At 44.1% G+C, this 18,504-nt stretch overlaps 1 protein-coding gene across 12 annotated transcripts in view; it reads right to left on the bottom strand.

Moving 5' to 3' along the window:
• The window catches only part of LOC129762337 (glutathione S-transferase 1), a 70,126-nt gene extending 51,830 nt beyond the window's left edge, over window positions 1–18,296 (bottom strand). For 2 of the 12 annotated variants that reach the window (XM_055760529.1, XM_055760530.1), the window contains exons 1-2: window positions 17,828–17,981; window positions 17,619–17,763 (exon numbers count right to left, since the gene is read on the bottom strand). In XM_055760529.1, coding sequence (XP_055616504.1) covers window positions 17,619–17,763; window positions 17,828–17,829 — 147 coding nt within the window. In that variant the 5' untranslated portion in view covers window positions 17,830–17,981. Of the gene's footprint in view, window positions 1–17,618; window positions 17,764–17,827; window positions 17,982–18,015 lie in introns of those variants that run through there. The other 10 variants (XM_055760533.1, XM_055760536.1, XM_055760525.1 and 7 more) reach the window with 9 other exon arrangements.
• Between the last annotated feature and the right edge of the window lie 208 nt (window positions 18,297–18,504).

The raw sequence follows: 18,504 nt of genomic DNA, 5'->3' as shown, positions 1-18,504 counted from the left end.
GGCCGTCGGAGTGCTCGAGTTGGCTTGCAAAGCTGCTCACGACAATCAGAAAACCCGCATCAAGAACAGAGCAGCTTCGGTTCGGCGCTCATCAAGGCAACAATTAGTTTCAGTGAGTGGCAAAGTGTTTCTCCGGCACGTCGCATTAAATGTAATTTACTGAACAACATGTCACAAGCTGGATAGGAAGAAATTTTCCAACTGTGAAAGCTGTGGCGAGTGGGAATATCGAGTGATAACAAAAACACAACACCAAAGGTTCTGTTCAGAACCATCAACATATTCATAAAGAGTAAACAGTGAACTAATCCATTTTTCAGGTAGATAGGTAGGTATTCAAGTAGGAGAAGAAAATAAAACAATATATTTAAAATATATATTTAACAAAAGCTGTCCCCTTTGTATAGTCCTACGTCACTCCGGTTATGTCCCTGACATTACCCACCCGTCTTTTTTATTCACATAGTTTCTGACAGGTCTTAAAATTTCAGCTTTGAAGCGCTTCATTAATAAGCTATTTTTTCCGTCCACTACAACATTCTTCAAATAATTCGATCATACATACAAATGATTCTGTTTAGACAACTGAGTTGGTGGCCGTGGAGTTGCCGGCCTAGAATAGCACTTCGGGTCTTGGTCCCTGTCCCTGTCGTATGAGGCGACTTATCGGGTGACAACGCGAGTAAGGGCGCGGTAAAGCCTATTGGAGATTGCACGGGGGAAATACCGTGTACAGGAGCAACGCAAGGAGTGCCAAGCACATCAGGATCGACGCCAGTAAGATCCTGATTACGACATACTGGTTACGACATGGAAAATGGACACGTTACGGAAACGATTTCAACACGACGCTGAAGGCTGACAGTCGTACTATCCTGTTCCCTGAGTAAGGAAGAGTGACACCTTCCTGAAACGGCGTGTGGGCTAATAGTGCGATTGCCCCCGTCCCGGTAATAACTTGGCAAGTCTTCGGGTACGTTCGATGCTCGTCTAGGCTCAGGCACTAGGTACTAGGCGTCAGATGTCACATTCCTGACTTGCGCTGATCTGGCTCTGAACACGGTCCCCATGAAGGACCGTGTCAACCCCTGCATGGCCTCACTGCTTGCATAGATAACCATGGGATCACTGATAGCGACTATGTACAACGAGCGGAGATAGCGGCCCGAAGTTGGGACCCAACAGACATGAATACCTTCGAACAATTCAACAGACGAAACGACGGTAATGAAGACACACCAACAGGAGAGGCGAGCGTGTTCGCAAGGAGCGGTAAGCTCCAGAGATCACCAATTCGCAACCAGACAGCCATAGCGAATCCTACAGGACACCAACAGGATCCACAACAAGGAGAGAGTAGCCTGATACAAGTGCTAACGCATAAAGCCAACACCACCACTTCTTTAGAAGGGCTGCAGGTCGGGAGGTCAAGCTTGATGGAGGTCAAGAAAAAAGTGAATGAACTCTACGAGTTCATTAAGGACAAAAACAATGTCCATACTAAGATAAAACATTTAGTCACAAGCATCAAATCGGCCGTTACGGCTGCTGACCGTGAACAGAAGGAGATGATCACGCGAGCAGAGGTTGTCGAAAAAGCACTCGCTGAAGCAAGGGTGAAGATGTCCGTCGAGATACAGGAGACGCCGAAGACGCCACGAAATCCACGATCGGACAAAAGGAAGAGGGATACCCCAGGGGATGAAGAAGACCTGAAGAAGGTTAAAAATGATAACCTGGGAAACAAAAAGGAAGGTGAAGGCAGTGGATGGCGCACTGTCGAAAAACAGACGGAGAAACGAAAGAAGAAAGAAGAAAAGAAGAAAGGGGTGCAGGAGACAAAAAAACCTAGGCCCCGACGCGAGCGTAGTAAGGGAGAGGCCCTGATCGTCGAGGTGAAGGAAGGAGTGACTTATGCATCACTTCTACGGAAAGTGAGGGACGATTCGGAGTTGAAAGAACTGGGAGAGAAGGTGGTGAAAACCAGGCGTACCCAGAAAGGAGAGATGCTCTTCGAGCTCAAGAGGGATCCGGCGGTCAAAAGTTCAGCCTTCAAGGAACTGGTTGCGAAGTCGCTCGGTGAGGAAGTGAAGGTGAGGGCTCTTTCCCAGGAATCAGTGGTCGAATGCAGAAATCTGGACGAAATCACGACAGACGAGGAGCTGAGGCGCGAGTTGATAGAACAGTGTAAGCTGGACAATACACCAATGACGATCCGTATGAGGAAGGCGTATGGTGGTACGCAGACGGCGTCGATACGGCTCTCAACAGTCGCAGCCAATAAGATGGTAGAAACGACCAAAATAAAAGTTGGCTGGTCGGTTTGCTCGCTGAAGATGGTGCCCCGGGTGACCAAGCGGATGGAGCGATGCTTCCAGTGCATGGGCTTTGGACATCAGGCAAGAAGCTGCACAGGCCCCGACAGGTCTGAACTGTGCAGGAGATGCGGTGAGAAAGGGCACGTTGCGAGAGACTGCACGAAGCAACCGAAATGCCTGCTCTGCAAACCAGAGAACGGCAGCGACCATGCGACAGGAAGCTTCAAGTGTCCCAAGTGTATAAGAAGGCGTTAGCAGAATCGCAGTAACGGAGATAATTCAGATCAATCTGAACCATTGCAACACAGCTCAGCAACTGTTGTGGCAGTCGACAACAGAGACAAAATGCGACGTTGCAATCATAGCGGAGCCGTACCGAGTACCCCGTGATAACGGCAGCTGGGCGACGGATAGTTTAGGGATTGCTGCAATACAGGTGATGGGCAGATATCCTATCCAGGAAGTGGTTGGAGGTTCACATGAAGGTTTCGTAATCGCCAAAATTAATGGAATCTTCATGTGTAGTTGCTACGCACCCCCGAGATGGACAACTGATCAATTCCACCTGATGCTAGACGCAATGACCGAGGAACTAATTGGTAGAACACCGATCGTCATTGGAGGCGACTTCAACGCCTGGGCGGTGGAGTGGGGAAGTAGATGCACCAACATCAGAGGGTACAGTCTACTGGAAGCTCTAGCAAAGCTGGAAGTAACGTTACTGAACGAAGGTACCACCAGCACTTTCCGGAAAGATGGGCGCGAATCCATCATCGACGTTACTTTTTGCAGTCCGTCGCTGTTAGCGAGTACGGAGTGGAAAGTGTGCGAGTCGTATACGCACAGTGATCACCAGGCGATCCGGTACAGAATCGGTCAACGAAACCACGTGCGAGTTCGGAGGACAACAAGCTGTGAGCGGAAGTGGAAGACGAATGCTTTCGACAAGGACCTTTTCGTCGAAGCACTTCGTCTAGATAGCGGAGTTTCAGATTGGAACGCAGAAAAGTTGACAGATCTACTGGTGAGAGCATGCGACACTACCATGCCGAGGAAAGTTGCACCAAAAAATGGAAGACGCCCAGCTTACTGGTGGAACGACTCTCTCCGCAACCTTCGCGCTAGCTGTCTTCGAGCCAGAAGACGCGCTCAGAGAGCACGAAACAGTGCTGATAGAGAGGAACGTAATACGGTGTACCGAGCAGCTAGAGCCGCCTTGAAACGGGAAATTACAATGAGCAAAGCGAACTGTTTTAAGGAGCTGTGCCGAGAGGCAGATGCCAACCCATGGGGCAACGCGTATCGAGTCGTGATGGCGAAGATCAGAGGACCTGTGACGCCCGTCGAATCGTGTCCCGAGAAGCTGAAGGTCATTGTGGAGGGTTTATTTCCGATGCATGATCCTACGATATGGCCACCGACACCGTACGCCGAAATAGCTACCGAACGTTCTCAAGTTTCCAATGAAGAACTGGTAGCAGTGGAGAAGAGACTGCAGGTAAAGAAAGCGCCCGGCCCCGACGGAATCCCCAACGCGGCCTTGAAAACGGCGATTCAGGCGTTCCCGGGCATCTTCAGGATAGTGCTACAGAAATGCCTGGATGATGGTCACTTTCCTAAGAAATGGAAGATCCAAAAGTTAGTGTTGCTGCCAAAACCAGGAAAGCCCCCGGGGGTACCAACATCCTATAGGCCTATATGCCTGCTGGATACGCTCGGGAAACTCTTGGAAAGGATTATTCTCAACAGACTGACGAAATGTACGGAGAGTGACCATGGTCTGTCAAAGATGCAGTTTGGATTCCGGAAAGGCAGGTCCACCGTTGATGCTATCCGGACAGTGGTTGAAAAAGCAGAGAAGGCATCACAGCAAAAGCGGAGGGGCGACCGACATTGTGCTATAGTAACGATCGACGTGAGGAATGCTTTCAACAGCGCTAGCTGGGAAGCCATTGCCGAGTCCCTACACCGTATGAAGGTTCCTGGGTACCTGTGCAGAATTCTAGGAAGCTACTTTCAGAACCGCGTCCTAGTCTACGAGACGAGCATGGGGCGGACAACGTTGAATATAACGGCCGGCGTACCACAAGGCTCTATCCTGGGCCCAACGCTCTGGAACGTAATGTATAACGGTGTACTGAATCTGAAGCTTCCCAAAGGCGTGGAGATCGTGGGCTTCGCGGATGATATCGCTCTCACAGTGGCAGGCGAGACACTCGAAGAGGTGAAGATGCTTGCAATCGAGTCCATCGTCTCAGTAGAGAACTGGATGCAAGCAGCGAAACTGCAGATTGCTCATAATAAAACGGAAGTATTGTTGGTGAGTAACTGCAAAGCCGTGCAGCGAGCGGAAATTACAGTCGGGGAACACGTGATACCTTCTAAGCGTAGGTTGAAATATTTGGGAGTTATGATCGACGACCGGCTGAATTTCAACAACCACGTCGACTACGTCTGCGAGAAAGCAGAGAAGTCCATTAGCGCGATAGCGAGAATAATGCCGAATAACGCAGGACCTTGCAGTAGCAAAAGGCGTCTCCTGGCTGCTGTATCCTCGTCCATACTGCGGTACGGAGCACCAGCCTGGTCTGCGGCTCTCGAAACCCACCGGAATCGTAGAAAACTGGACCGTACGTTTCGGCTCATGGCGATGCGAGTTGCGAGCGCGTATAGGACGATCTCGTTGGAGGCAGTCTGCGTTATCGCCGGCATGATCCCTATTGGCATCACTCTGGCGGAAGACAGAGAGTGCTACAGACGAAAGGAAATCAGGGGTATCCGGAAAACAGCGAGAGTAGAATCACTCTTGAAGTGGCAGCAGGAATGGGACACGGCGGAGAAAGGCAGGTGGACGTATGGGCTCATACCGGTACTATCGACCTGGCTGAACAGGAAGCACGGGGAGGTGAATTTTCATCTGACACAGTTCCTGTCTGGACATGGCTGCTTCAGGCAATATTTGCACCGGTTCGGGCACGCAACGTCGCCACTCTGTCCGGAGTGTGAAGATGTGGAGGAAACACCAGAACACGTGGTATTTGTGTGTCCCAGGTTCACCGCAAGACGCGAGGGGCTGCCTGCCCTTCATGCCGGGAACATAGTAGAGAAAATGTGTCGCGATGAGGGCACCTGGAACGCTGTGAACAGTGTGATCATACACATCATGTCCGAGCTACAGCGGAAGTGGAGGGCCGACCAGCGTAGTAATAACCCCTGACCATAGAAGAGGAACAAATGCGAGGGCTGTTGCAAAGTGTAGTACCCCACGAGAGTCGTTGTGACGGAGTGCGCGTTATGTTGGAGGGCACTGCCTAGTCGGCGCTCCGTTGGGAAGAGAAATCCTGCGAGGGTGGCTGTGACGGGGCGCGCGTCAAGTTGGAGGGCGCTTCCTAATCGGTTCACGTCTCGACAGGTGAGAAACCCCGCGAGGGTGACTGTGACGGATTGCGCGTCAAGCTGGAGGGCAATTCCTAATCGGTACACGTCTCGACGGGTAAGCGGAATCTGGAGAGCAGGGCCAAGAAAATGCTGGCAATGCCTGTTGGTGGATGGAGAGAGGAACATTGCGAGGATCGTTTCGGCGGAGCGAGAGCCTAGGAGAGCATCATCAAATCGGCGGGTACCCCACGAGAGTTGCTGTGACGGAGTGCGCGTTATGTTGGAGGGCACTGCCTAATCGGCGCTCCGTTGGGAAGAGAAATCCTGCGAGGGTGGCTGTGACTGGGCGCGCGTCAAGATGGAGGGCGCTTCCTAATCGGTTCACGTCTCGACAGGTGAGAAACCCCGCGAGGGTGACTGTGACGGGTTGCGCGTCAAGTTGGAGGGCAATTCCTAATCGGTACACGTCTCGACGGGTAAAAGGAAGCCTGTGCAGCAGATGTGCGTGGCGGAGTACAACGGAAACGTAAATGAGATGTATAGAGAAAAAGGGAAGGATCAACGCTAGTTAGCGTTGAAAACTCGTGAAGTGCATGAGCACAGCCGCCCCCTGAAGTAGTCGCCTAGATGTGGTCCCGGGGGGAATGAGGCTACGAGTAGAGGGCTTGGTTTTTGTGGGTGCGATCCCCACTCGACGTCTGGGTTATCCCTTCCCAGATAAGGCTGGAAGAGCGTTCCTCACCTCTATAAAAAAAAAAAAAAAAAAAAAAAAAAAAAAGACAACTGAGTTGGAAATGTCCGGTTGTGTAGCTTGTGATAGGCCTCATACTGCCGATAATTATGTTTGTTGTGACAAATGCGAAAAGTGGTGGCACTTCTCGTGTGCTGGAGTTACAGCTTCCATAGCAAATCGCGATTGGATCTGTTCGCGATGTGTACCTGTTCAAAACACACTCGAGAGTATTTCTATTACTTCAGCCAGGTCTGGGACCCATCGTCAGAAGTTGCGACATGAACAATATTTGGCCCGCTTAGCAGAACAACAAAGGTTGGAGAGGCAGCATATGCTAAAAGAGCACGAATTGCAGAAAAGACACCTGGAAGAGAAACATCAGCTGATGATCCTGCGAGAAGAGAGCGAAAATCGTAGTGCTCGCAGCTGCCGCAGCGTTGTGAGCTCATCTACCCGTACCAATCAGTGGGTGCTCAAACAGGCAGAGGAACCAATAACTACAGACGCGAACGAATGCGCAGTGAAAGGAACTATTACCAGCACGGATAATCTTCCAGTTACACAATCATTACCGAAATCGGTCGATCAGACCGGGTAATCAGTGACACCTGAATTCACAGAGCCTTCGCTGGTCGAGAAGTTGCGTGAGAAACTAAAGCTTCGGGAAGAGGAGTCACAGCAGCAAATTCAGGCGCTGCAAGCTCAATTGACTCAGCTTCAGGTTGAACTGCAACAACATAAACAACCAAATCAGTCCACGCCCATTACGATGAATAAGGGAGCGCTTCCTAAAGTCAGCAGGAATATTTCTGGAAGCACAAAGCAATCTTTATTCCATATCAACGATGTGAATTGGGATATTTCACCAGTGGAGCATACGATATCGATACCGACCACAGCGAAGAGACACGCTTTCAAGAGCAGTCGGATGGTACCTTTTCCCTATTAAACCACCGTTTGTCAACTGCTCAGGAGCAGCCCGGAAATTTTGCAGGAGGGCTCGGAGCAGAGTGATTTTCACCATCGAGTAGCAACGGAACAAATACAGCCTCAGGATGGTGCTATAACAAGATTTTAGCCGTCACAAGAGCAACTAGCCACCAGACAGGTCCTTCCACGTGATTTATCCGTTTTCACCCCGCGGACTGGCCCGTGTTCATCAGCAACTATAATTATACGACGGAGACCTGCGGGTATAGTAACGGTGAAAATATGATTCGCCTCCAGCGCTGCCTGAAAGGGAATGCGTGCGCAGTCGATTAATCCTTTCAGCGTCCGTTCCTCAGGCGATAGAGTTAAGGATGCGATTTGGCCGCCCTGAAATACTCTGATATTAAAGAGTTCGTCGAAAAAGTTAAATCCACTCCGATTCCGAGGGTCGACAAACTTGAAACTATGATCAAGTTCGGAACAATGGTACAAGGACTTTGTGACCATTTTGTTGCAGCGAACTTACATGAACGCTTAGCCTATCCAATACTACTGAAAGATCTGGTGGTCAAACTACCCGGTATGTTACCGAAATCAATCTCCTACCGTCAATTTAAAGACATTCACCATGTTTATGGAAGGGATTGCAGAAGATGCATACAGCGTGTCATCGTTCAATGCAAGCGAACGATCAGTCAGCAAAGCAAAGACGAATAGACCAGAGTTTCGTTCATGCTGATAATGAGAAATGCTTGGAGGAAATAGAAATTGAAAAGCGTCCCGTTGATTCAGCGGGAATTGAATGTTTGATTTGTCGGAAATACGGACACCGAGCGAAGGAGTGCAGGGTCTTCTTGGCCATGTCAATCGATGAGCGTTGGAAAACGATACAAAGCAAAGCAATTCGTCGTACATGTCTCTTTGGTCACGGACGAAGTTCATGCCCACTCGTTGTGGTGTCGATGGTTGTCAGTATCGCCATCACCCATTGTTACACTCCCCCTCCTCAATACAAGCAGCCCAGAGGAAAAGTCATACAGAAGATCATCATGTGCATCGAGATCAACTTTCGAAACTTTTTTTCCGCATCGTACCAGTTACCCTTTACGGACGTACTGGTAGTATAGGTACATTGGCTTTTTTGGATAAGTGCTCGTCTCTTACGATGATAGAGAGCAGTTTGGCGGACAATCTCGAAGTCGATGGCTATGATAAGCCACTATGCTTGAAATGGACGAGAAAGGTGACACGTGAGGAAAAGCAATCCAAGCGGGTTACATTCGAAATATCAGGAATCGGAAAGATGAAGCGTTATTGGTTGAATGATGTCGGAACAATCCAGTCACTAGACCTACCAGTGCAAACGCTACCAATCAATGACATGAAACTGCACTATCAACACCTACAAGGAATTCCAATCGAAGGGTACCGTGGCGCTGTACCTCGCTTGTTTATTGGAATTGACAATCTCAAACTGACACTTGAAGACACGGGAAGAAGAAGATGATAATCCAGTGGCTTTGAAAACTCGCATTGGATGGTGCGTATATGGCGGTCAAAGGAACATTTGCAACAGAGATGAAGTTATGGATGAAAGGATCAAGACGTATTTTTCGATCGAGGAAGTCGGGGCTCGTCCAAGAAACGAGTGTATGCCTAAGGAAGATCAACGGGCGTTAAAGATACTACAAAAAACACAATTTCAGTTGGCAATCGATTCATGTCAGGCTCCTGTGGAAATTCGACGAATTTGAATTTCCAGACAGCTATCCAATGGCCACCAAAAGGCTACACTGGAAAATATTCAGCGTCAGATACAAGAATACATCGACAAAGGTTATGCTCATCGTGCATCATTCGGAGAATTAGTAGCTGTCGATCCTCGTAGAATTCGGTTCCTGCCCTTAGGTGCAGTAGTCAACCCAAAAAAGCCTTCGAAAGTTCGCCTCATATGGGACGCCTCCGCGAAAATCGATGGTGTTTCGTTGAATGGCATGCTATTGAAAGGGCCCGTTGTTGTCTTTACCACCAGTTATCTTCCATTTTCGGAAACACCAGGTGGTAGTAGTTAAGCAGATGTTTCACCAGATTTTTCCGTTGGCTCGTCCGGTACTCACAATGTTTCCTATGGTCCCCTGATTCTTCCCACGATCTTGAAATATTTGTGATAGATGTAGCTACATTCGGCTCAACCAGCCCCGACGAAGAAGAAGCCAAACGAGTGGCAACAGCCTTTAGAGAGGTACACAGAAGAGAGGATTTCGAAATCCGCAACTGGTGCTCCAACAGTCCGGCAGTTCTGAAGCACCTAGGAGAAAATGCGAAAAATGTTGAGAAAAATCTCAATTTAGAGAGTGCTTGTACTCTCGAACGTGTGCTGGGTACGCTGTGGAACATTTAAGAGGATGTGATACATTTCGAGACGACCATGCGAGAAAACATCAGGGAAATAATCGAAAACGACACAATACCTACTAAGCGTCAAATCTTACAATGCGTGATGACTCTTTTCGACCCGTTGGGCCTTCTAACACCGTATCTTATATTCGGTAGAATTCTTATCCAAGATTGTGGCGTGCTGGAACGAAGTGGGATGAGTTAGTGGTTAATAACATTTTTCAGCGCTGGCGGGATTGGGTAAAAATACTGTATGACATAAATAAAGTTCGAATTCCCCACTGTTACTTTGGTCGCCCATATAGCTTCAGATTTGAGAATGTCCAGCTTCATGTCTTTGTTGATGCTAACCCAACTGCCTATTCCTGAGCATGCTACTTCCATACGATTAACGCTCAAGGAGAGGTAGGGATATTGTTGGTTGTTGCCAAGGCGAGGTAGCCCCACTCAAACATTTGAGTATTCCTAGACTAGAACTTCAGGCCTGTGTCCTGGGCTCGCGCTTGATGAAGCTGGTGGATGGTCACACTTTCTCAATCTCCAAACGGTATTTCTGGACAGACTCGCAAACAGTTCACAATTGGATCAACAAGAATCCTCACATATATCAACCGTTCGTAGCCCATCGGGTAGCAGAAATTCTGGAAATGGCGAAACGAGAAGAATGGCGTTGGCTCCGATCTGAACTGAACCCAGCAGACGAAGCAACGAAATGGGGCGTTGGGCCTTCCTTCAACAGTGAGAGTACTTGATTTAGTGGTCCGAAATTTCTCCGGTTTCCAGAGAGCCAATGGCCTCATTCAATACCAGACGATTCTGGGGAAGAAGAGGAAAATATATGGACCCAGATGTCTTCCCTGATGTGATGAGCGCCAAATGTCACACGAAAAGTAGTAGATATATAAGGAACGCCACTTCACGGCGAAAACCAAATGAAGCGTATATAACCTTGCATACAAATTAATTCATTTTCACTGTGAAGTGACATTCGTGATCAGGCCCATAATGTCGCCTATTTTCACCGACATTTCACGATTGACGAGGTAAGAACGGTAAGAAAGGGGCCGTGGAACCCGAGCCTTTCAATTTCAGCTACTGCGATTTTGAGGTTGATTTTGTCAAAAGCCGTTGAAAAATCAGTACACGCAAAATTGAGTGTACAAAAACTACTTGACGATACTTTCCATTCAATTGGTACAACATATTTTAATACATTCATTGTTTTGATGCATATTAGTTACTCACACATTTAACTTGCAAAACGCGCAAAAAATTCCGCGAAAAGTTTTTTGTTAATTATTTATTCCTGAAAGTTGAAAACAATCTTTACTCTAGGCATTGCAAAATTGATTTGCGCGATGAGATCAGTGTGCTCCGGGTCATAATGTTTTTTGACGTAGAACTACGTCTTTCAGGAAGGGTGTCAAATCAGAAAACAGGTCACGTTTTTATGAAATAAAGTTAACGTTAATAACTATTTTCACTGTAAACGAATTCTCATGATTTACATACCAATCGAATCGGAAATTCTCTAAGATTTGTTTGATATGCTATACATTACAAATAGCTAATCTCTAAATGGTTTTAATTCATGAAAACTGGAAGAACTTCCTTTTATCACATACATTTGTTCTGCCGATTTGTGTGCTAACTCTACCCGTATTCGAATGCTTATAACTCGAACATTTCTTAACAAATCGGAAAGTTGTTTGCATGAACTGATAGGAAATATTTCTAGGCGTCTATCACAATTAATAAAATATAATTTTTCATGAAATGAACAATTGAATAACTGTAAAATGTCAAGTGTTATCTAAACGCCCTAACTGCATCGTTTTGATTGGCCCGATTTACGGTTTCCCTAACACAGCCATCAAAACCAAGCAGCCTTGGGGAAATCGGCATTGCAAATACATGAAAGTATTGTTCCCACCGAAATGTGTTCTCTAATAGAGATTTCTAAACCAAGGTGCCTGGAGAAATCGGTATTTCAAATTCATGCAAGTCGGGGGTATTTTTGTTCCGACTGGAATGTGTTTCCCTAACACAGACTTTAAATCCATGAAGCGTGGGGAAATCGGCATTGCAAATTCATACAAATCGGGGGTATTTTTGTTCCGATTGAAATGTGTTTCCCTAACACAGACTTCAAAACCGAGGTTTCTGGGGAAATCGGCTCTGCAAATAAATGCAAACTGCGAGTACTTTTGTCCTCGCTTGCCTTTGTGCAGAGTGGAATATGTCTGTCCTAACATGATCTTCTAAACTTAGGAACCTGGGAAAATCGTGCAGCCACTAGAAGCGAATGAAATTCCCAGTTTCAAGCAAATTCGAGATTCGAGAAGTATGTACACTTTTGGGATGTAAACTTCAGAGGGAAATGTAAAATAAAATAATCGTTTGATAATTTTTTTTTGTCTTTATTGGAAAGATTTTCAGCCTTAGGCTGGTTCATCAAACGTTTGATAATTCTTCCGTACATATATTTTGTTCTAGTCATCATACCAAACGTAAAAGGTCCGTCATTAAATTTACTTGTAACGAAGAACAATCAATCACAATAAATGAATTGACTTTACACGGCATTTGTTCATTTTTTTCACTCACAGAGCAAATATATTGAACTCAATTGAATTTGGAAACTGTTTCATTCAATCAATAATTTAATCAATACAAACGAATGATTGCTAAGCTAAGGTAGTTCCACGTGAACCTTGCGGTTATATCATAGATATAACCCACTCATTTTTTTTTTTGCACAATTTTCCCTTTACGAAAATTAATCCCAGTGAACACCTATCAGTATTTCGTAAAAAAAAGTCTGTAACATATCAGTAAAGCAATGTAAGAATACCAACGGTTTTCATGTAATATTCGCAATAAATTCGATTTTATACTTGTATCTGATCAATTATTTAGAAATTCAGATTCATGTCTGTAGACGGTGTTTTGTTCCCATCAGCAGCATTGTATGAAATCCAGATTCACATAAATTCTATGCAGAAGACAACAACACTCGTAACGCTTAAGTGCGATTCACATACAACATACACGTCACGTTCACGTCCCGTCACGTCACGATACGTCAATGATTCTACCATACAATTCTCATGAAAACATTCACATACACCAGCAACGTAACGACCCGTCAGCATACGTTCAACGAAAACGACCGGCAGGGTTTGTTTAATTAGACATTTTTACCTCTAGTTGGACATTTTTGTAAACATTGAGTTCGGGGCCCAAATTATGGCTCCACATTGAAAGTCGCAAATGTCCAATTACTGGTCAAAACCGACTCCAATGCGACACTGAGTGGTGCCTCAGCATATCGCTTTATAAGTAACTTACTGTACTTTTTATGCCAACATATCTGTTAGCTCCAAATTTCAGAGTGAAAATCATTCGCGACTAGTTGAAAGAATTATTCTATTTATTATTATTGTTGCATAAGGGTCGGACTACGGGGTTTAAGCATTTAAATAATTGAATTCAATGAATTTTTAAAAATTTAGATCTGGCATGCTGGCATGCTGATTTGAAAGAGGGCATTGCAATTTAAAATTGTTGTAGGTGGCGACACCATGAATAAAATTAAATAAATCATTCGTTTGGCATTTGACGTGACGGTGCTGGTAGAAGCATTGACTGCATGTGTGAATTGGTGGAGACGTTGACGGAACGTAGACGTTCTTCTCCGTAACGTGCTATGTGAATCGCACATTATTCTGCATATCAGGATAAGAATCGATCATTTGTAGATCTATGAGTTTGTTCTGAAGTTGATCCGAAACTTTCGTCACTGCCAGTCAAAAGGCATTTCAAACCATGTCCAAATTTGTTCTTTGATAAAGGGTGTGTCACATCAAATTGCATCACGGAAAAAACGCTGTAGAAATTTAATTTTTAGGAATTATATCTTCAGCTTTCGCTTATAATCAGATAAGAGTGTATAGATCACGTTGGCCATGCTTCACTGTAAATTTTTCGTAAATTTGGAAAAATGTCGTCGAACGAAAAAGAGCGTCGTGAATTAATCCTGTGCACTCATTTCGAGAATCCGGAGTTGTCACATCGGGACATAGGTAAGATGCTGGGAACCGTCCAATCCACGGTCAGCAGAGTAATAAAATGATACTTCGAGAACCTAACCATCGACCGGAAGGTGAAGAACGGCAAAAATGGATGCTCCGTCAGTGAAAAAGATCACAAGCGCGTAGTTAAGCAGTTTAGACGTGATCCGAGAAGTTCGGTCCGGGATGTCGCCAATAAGCTGAATTTGTCAAGTTCATTCGTCTAGCGGACCAAGCAGCGGGAGGGCCTGCGTACATACAAGGTTCAGAAGGCTCCTAACCGCGATGAAAGGCAAAACATGGTGGGGAAGACGCGAGCCCGGAAGCTGTACACCGAAATGCTGACGAAGCCGCATTGCCTGGTAATGGACGACGAAACCTACGTCAAAGCGGACTTTCGTCAGCTGCCGGGCCTGTTGTTCTTCTCCGCAGAGGACAAATTCAACGTTCCGGAGGAGATTCGCAAGCAGAAACTATCCAAGTTTGCCAAAAAGTACATGGTGTGGCAAGCGATCTGCTCTTGCGGAAAGCGGAGCGCCCCCTTCGTGATGACCGGCACGGTAAACGGGCAGGTTTACCTTAAGAAGTGCCTACAGAAGCGCTTACTACCACTATTGAAGCAGCACGAGGGCCCGACCATCTTCTGGCCGGATCTCGCTTCGTGCCACTATTCAAAGGACGTGTTGGAGTGGTACGAAGCCAACGGGGTCACCTTCGTGCATAAGGAAATGAACCCGCCCAACGCGCCGGAGCTTCGCCCAATAGAGAAATATTGGGCGATTATGAAGCAGGCCCTCCGGAAGAACCCAAAAGTTGTCAAATCGGAGGCGGACTTCAAGAGAAAATGGATTTCTGTTCAAAAAAAACTACAACCTGACGTTGTACAGAACCTTATGGACGGGGTAAAGAAGAAGGTGCGAGCATACGGGCTTGGGCTCGAAGTATGAATAAAAAGAAAATGCCAAAAGTTGTTTAATGGTTTTTATTTTACTGTCTAAAAATTTCAAAAGGATCGGTCTACTGGGCGAATTTCTACAGCGTTTTTTCCGTGATGCAATTTGATGTGACACACCCTTTATAAGGTAAATATGTTTCAGGTTTAACTTGTTGTAAAAAGTCTTGACAATACTGTACAATTTCCTTTTTTATGGTCTTCTGTACTGTTTCGTCGTCTGTTCCATCATCATTCACCGACGAAAGTGTTTCGAACATTGCGCAGTTGTTCGATTGAACATTATACTTCAGATTTGCCGAGGATCGAAAATTTTAGGGTATCCAGTAAAGTTTTTGTGGCAATTTTTGCTAATCATCGTCATCTTCAAAACGAAGTAAATGTGCAATATTCCCATGCACAATTCCCCTCTTTTAATGACCAAATTCCCCACTAGGCGGGAATTCCCCACCGGTTGAAAATCGCTGGGATAGAGCGACGGAATAGTATACTCAAAGGTAATAAAAGACTAACTGTGGGTTTAGACTAGTGATATATTCATGTGAAGAAATATGATGAGATTTATAGAAATCGCATCAACCGTTTACACTAGCGCGAACTTATATAATGAATATATTCATATTTTCGATGAATTTATTCACCTCAATTAGAACTGCTTTCAGCTTTAGTGATTTCTCACCAGTGAGAAATTCACCAGCGTTTACATATCCCTGAATTTTTTCTATTCAAAGTAATTATAAATTTCTCGAAGAAGTGTATCATATATATATATATATATATATATATATATATATATATATATATATATATATATATATATATATATATATATATATATATATATATATATATATATTCACACCCTTTTACATAGGTTTACATCTATCTTCGCGTGAATAAATCCATCTATAGCTATAGATTTCCTTTAATTTGCAGGAAAACATTACTGACGGATGCAGAAAGTTGATCGACTTGAGTTAAATATATTCACTGAATATACAAGAACCCTTCATCATCATGGGATGGTGAAGGTTTTGTCAATTCGAATAAGCAATAGCTCTGCAGCAATATCAAACTCAACGATTAGCTGCTGCTGCTGAGCTTCAACATACACAACTATGAAGACCAGGTGGGTGACGTCTTTAGAGAACCCCCATTGAACTGACAGGAGCCAACATATCGGGTATCCCACTGACATTTTCCCTTTGTTTTCATATGAATTGGGTATCCCACTGACAGTTCTGCTTGAGATTTTGCTAACGATCCTAGCATCAATCAAGGCGCCAATCACCAATCAATCAGGTGAAACAATCAAATGAAATGCACTTTCAGCCATATTGGAATTGCTGTCGGTATTGTTTATAAACAGCATCAGAACGCTGCCGGCGGCTCTCCACAAACTGCTACGACGCTTATTCGAACGATGCCTACTATGTTCGGCTTTTGCGAATTTATGTGAAATAGAAGGGGTGATTTTGTAGTATTTCATTCTCATTTCCACACTCTCGCATGTAAAAAGGCAAAAATAGCGTATCCTAGCAATAACAAAACAAACAACCCCCGCTCCACAAACCGTAATCCCCTTCTTATTGAAGTGATGATGTTGCTTCACCTGTTATACATTGATAAAAGCGCCTTGGCATCAATCATAGCACCCGGCTGATGAAGACAAACCAAATGTAAGGGTGGGTTTAGACTAGGGATATATTCATGTGAAGAAATATGATGAGATTTATAGAAATCGCATCAACCGTTTACACTAGCGTGAACTTCTATAATGAATATATTCATATCTTTGGTGAATTTATTCACCTGAAGTAGAACTGCATCCAACTTTAGTGATTTCTCACCAGTGAGAAATTCACAAGCGTTTACATATGCTGAATTTATTCCAGTTATATATACCTCGAATAAGTGTATCATATTTATTCTCACCCGTTTACACCTATTTTCACGTGAATAAATCCATCTATCCGCGTTGACGGCATTGAGCTTCGCATTACGAAATGGGGGAGTAGGCATGATAATATGGTTTTGCAGAAGAAATGAACACGCTTTTAACATCAAAAGTATGAATGAAAATTAGTATTTCCAAATCAATTTAGTACTCTATGTAAATGAAAATCACTTTTGCTTGCAAGTAGTGAAAACATATCACACAAAAACTGTGTCTAAAGATAATGTTATATTATAATGGTAAGTTTTGGTGAGAATATCTGAAAATTCATAGAAAATAATTTAAACTGAGGTCAGAACAACGTATTTCTAGTAGGCAAATAACGCAAAGAAAAAAAATTCATACAAATTTTAACAAATTGAAACTGTCTTAGAACAGACTAATCTGATAGAGAATAGTTGGCCTCATGCAAACTAATGTCGTATCTAGATGTCGACACCATTTCGACGTCAACGCGAATAGCTATAGATCTCCCTAATGTAAACCCGCCATAACAGATGATTCAGGCCGGAGAAGACAAGGCGAAACTGATGCAACTATTCACTCTTCAATGTACTCGATAAGACAAAATAATAGATTAATATCTCAAATTTTCAATTTGTTGTCTTCAGTTGATGACACCAATTTGCATGTTCCAGTTAAAAAAAAAGATTGGGCTCTTGTATGAATATTGTGTGATCTTCAATTATTTAAACATAATCCAGAATTCTGCTGTCTGAGATCTCTAAAAATATATTCGCATAGAGAAAGAATGGGTGATCTGTTTTTGCGCCACCCATTCGAAAGCTAAACAAATACCTTATTTTCCTCACTAAACGACTTTACAACCTATTTTGCATATTTTGCTAGACATTCTAAAATAATATTTCTATAAACTTACTAGAGCGTACTCCTCCGTCAAGTGTTCTCCTTTGCCATAATCGACAGGAATATGTTCATGTGGTATATTCAATACCTTCAAGGCCATTCGTACGGCAAGCGATGGTGGTCCATCAGATACAGTGTATAATTTCATGATTGAAAACCTGTAAATGAACAAGAAAACTCTTGTATTAAGGAGTTGTGGGCATGAAATACACATCCACACACATCGCTTAGCTCCCACAGAGCCATGCATTAGATAGTGAAACTGGTGATGAATAAATTTTTTGGTATATTTTATTCACATTCAATAAAATACAAACGAACATGATCCGCATTGTGAAATGAAAACGGGTTTATGCAATCCAATAGAAAACATATAAAAAAGAACGAATGCGAGTATAACGCGAGCTCACCTATGTATTTACCAGACAAGTCCTATAGATCAACTGAGGTTTGAGCAGCAATGCATTCGCTTATATTCACGTTTAGTTCATGGCGCAGTTACATTGTTGGGAACTTTATATTATACTATTTTTTATAAAGTGTTGACATTTCTTCACAAAGTGCCATTCGAAATGTAAAAAAACTATACTTGTGATATATTTGGCTATTTTGTATTTGATTTAACCCTTTAACGTGTACCGGCATCTATATTGCCCCCAACGATTTTTTTTCTCTCTTCTTTAACAATAAATTATTACTTCTAATCGTATGTGGTAACTTGTTCTGATGTCTAGCAACATGCCTGATTGTTTTGAGCGTGAAAAACAGGAAGTGGGTTATATCTATGGTATAACCGCAAGGGTGACGTAGGACTATCGTTGATTTAGAGATCATTTGTTTGAAGTTGAATCTAAATCCATTCTGAATGAATGAATAAATGAATATTTGGGGGACTTCGA

The sequence above is a fragment of the Toxorhynchites rutilus genome, chromosome 1 (genome assembly GCF_029784135.1).
Source record: "Toxorhynchites rutilus septentrionalis strain SRP chromosome 1, ASM2978413v1, whole genome shotgun sequence".
NCBI lineage: Eukaryota > Metazoa > Arthropoda > Insecta > Diptera > Culicidae > Toxorhynchites > Toxorhynchites rutilus.
The sequence above is the reverse complement of the archived record's forward strand: the minus strand, read 5'-3'. Positions and strand labels throughout refer to the sequence as shown.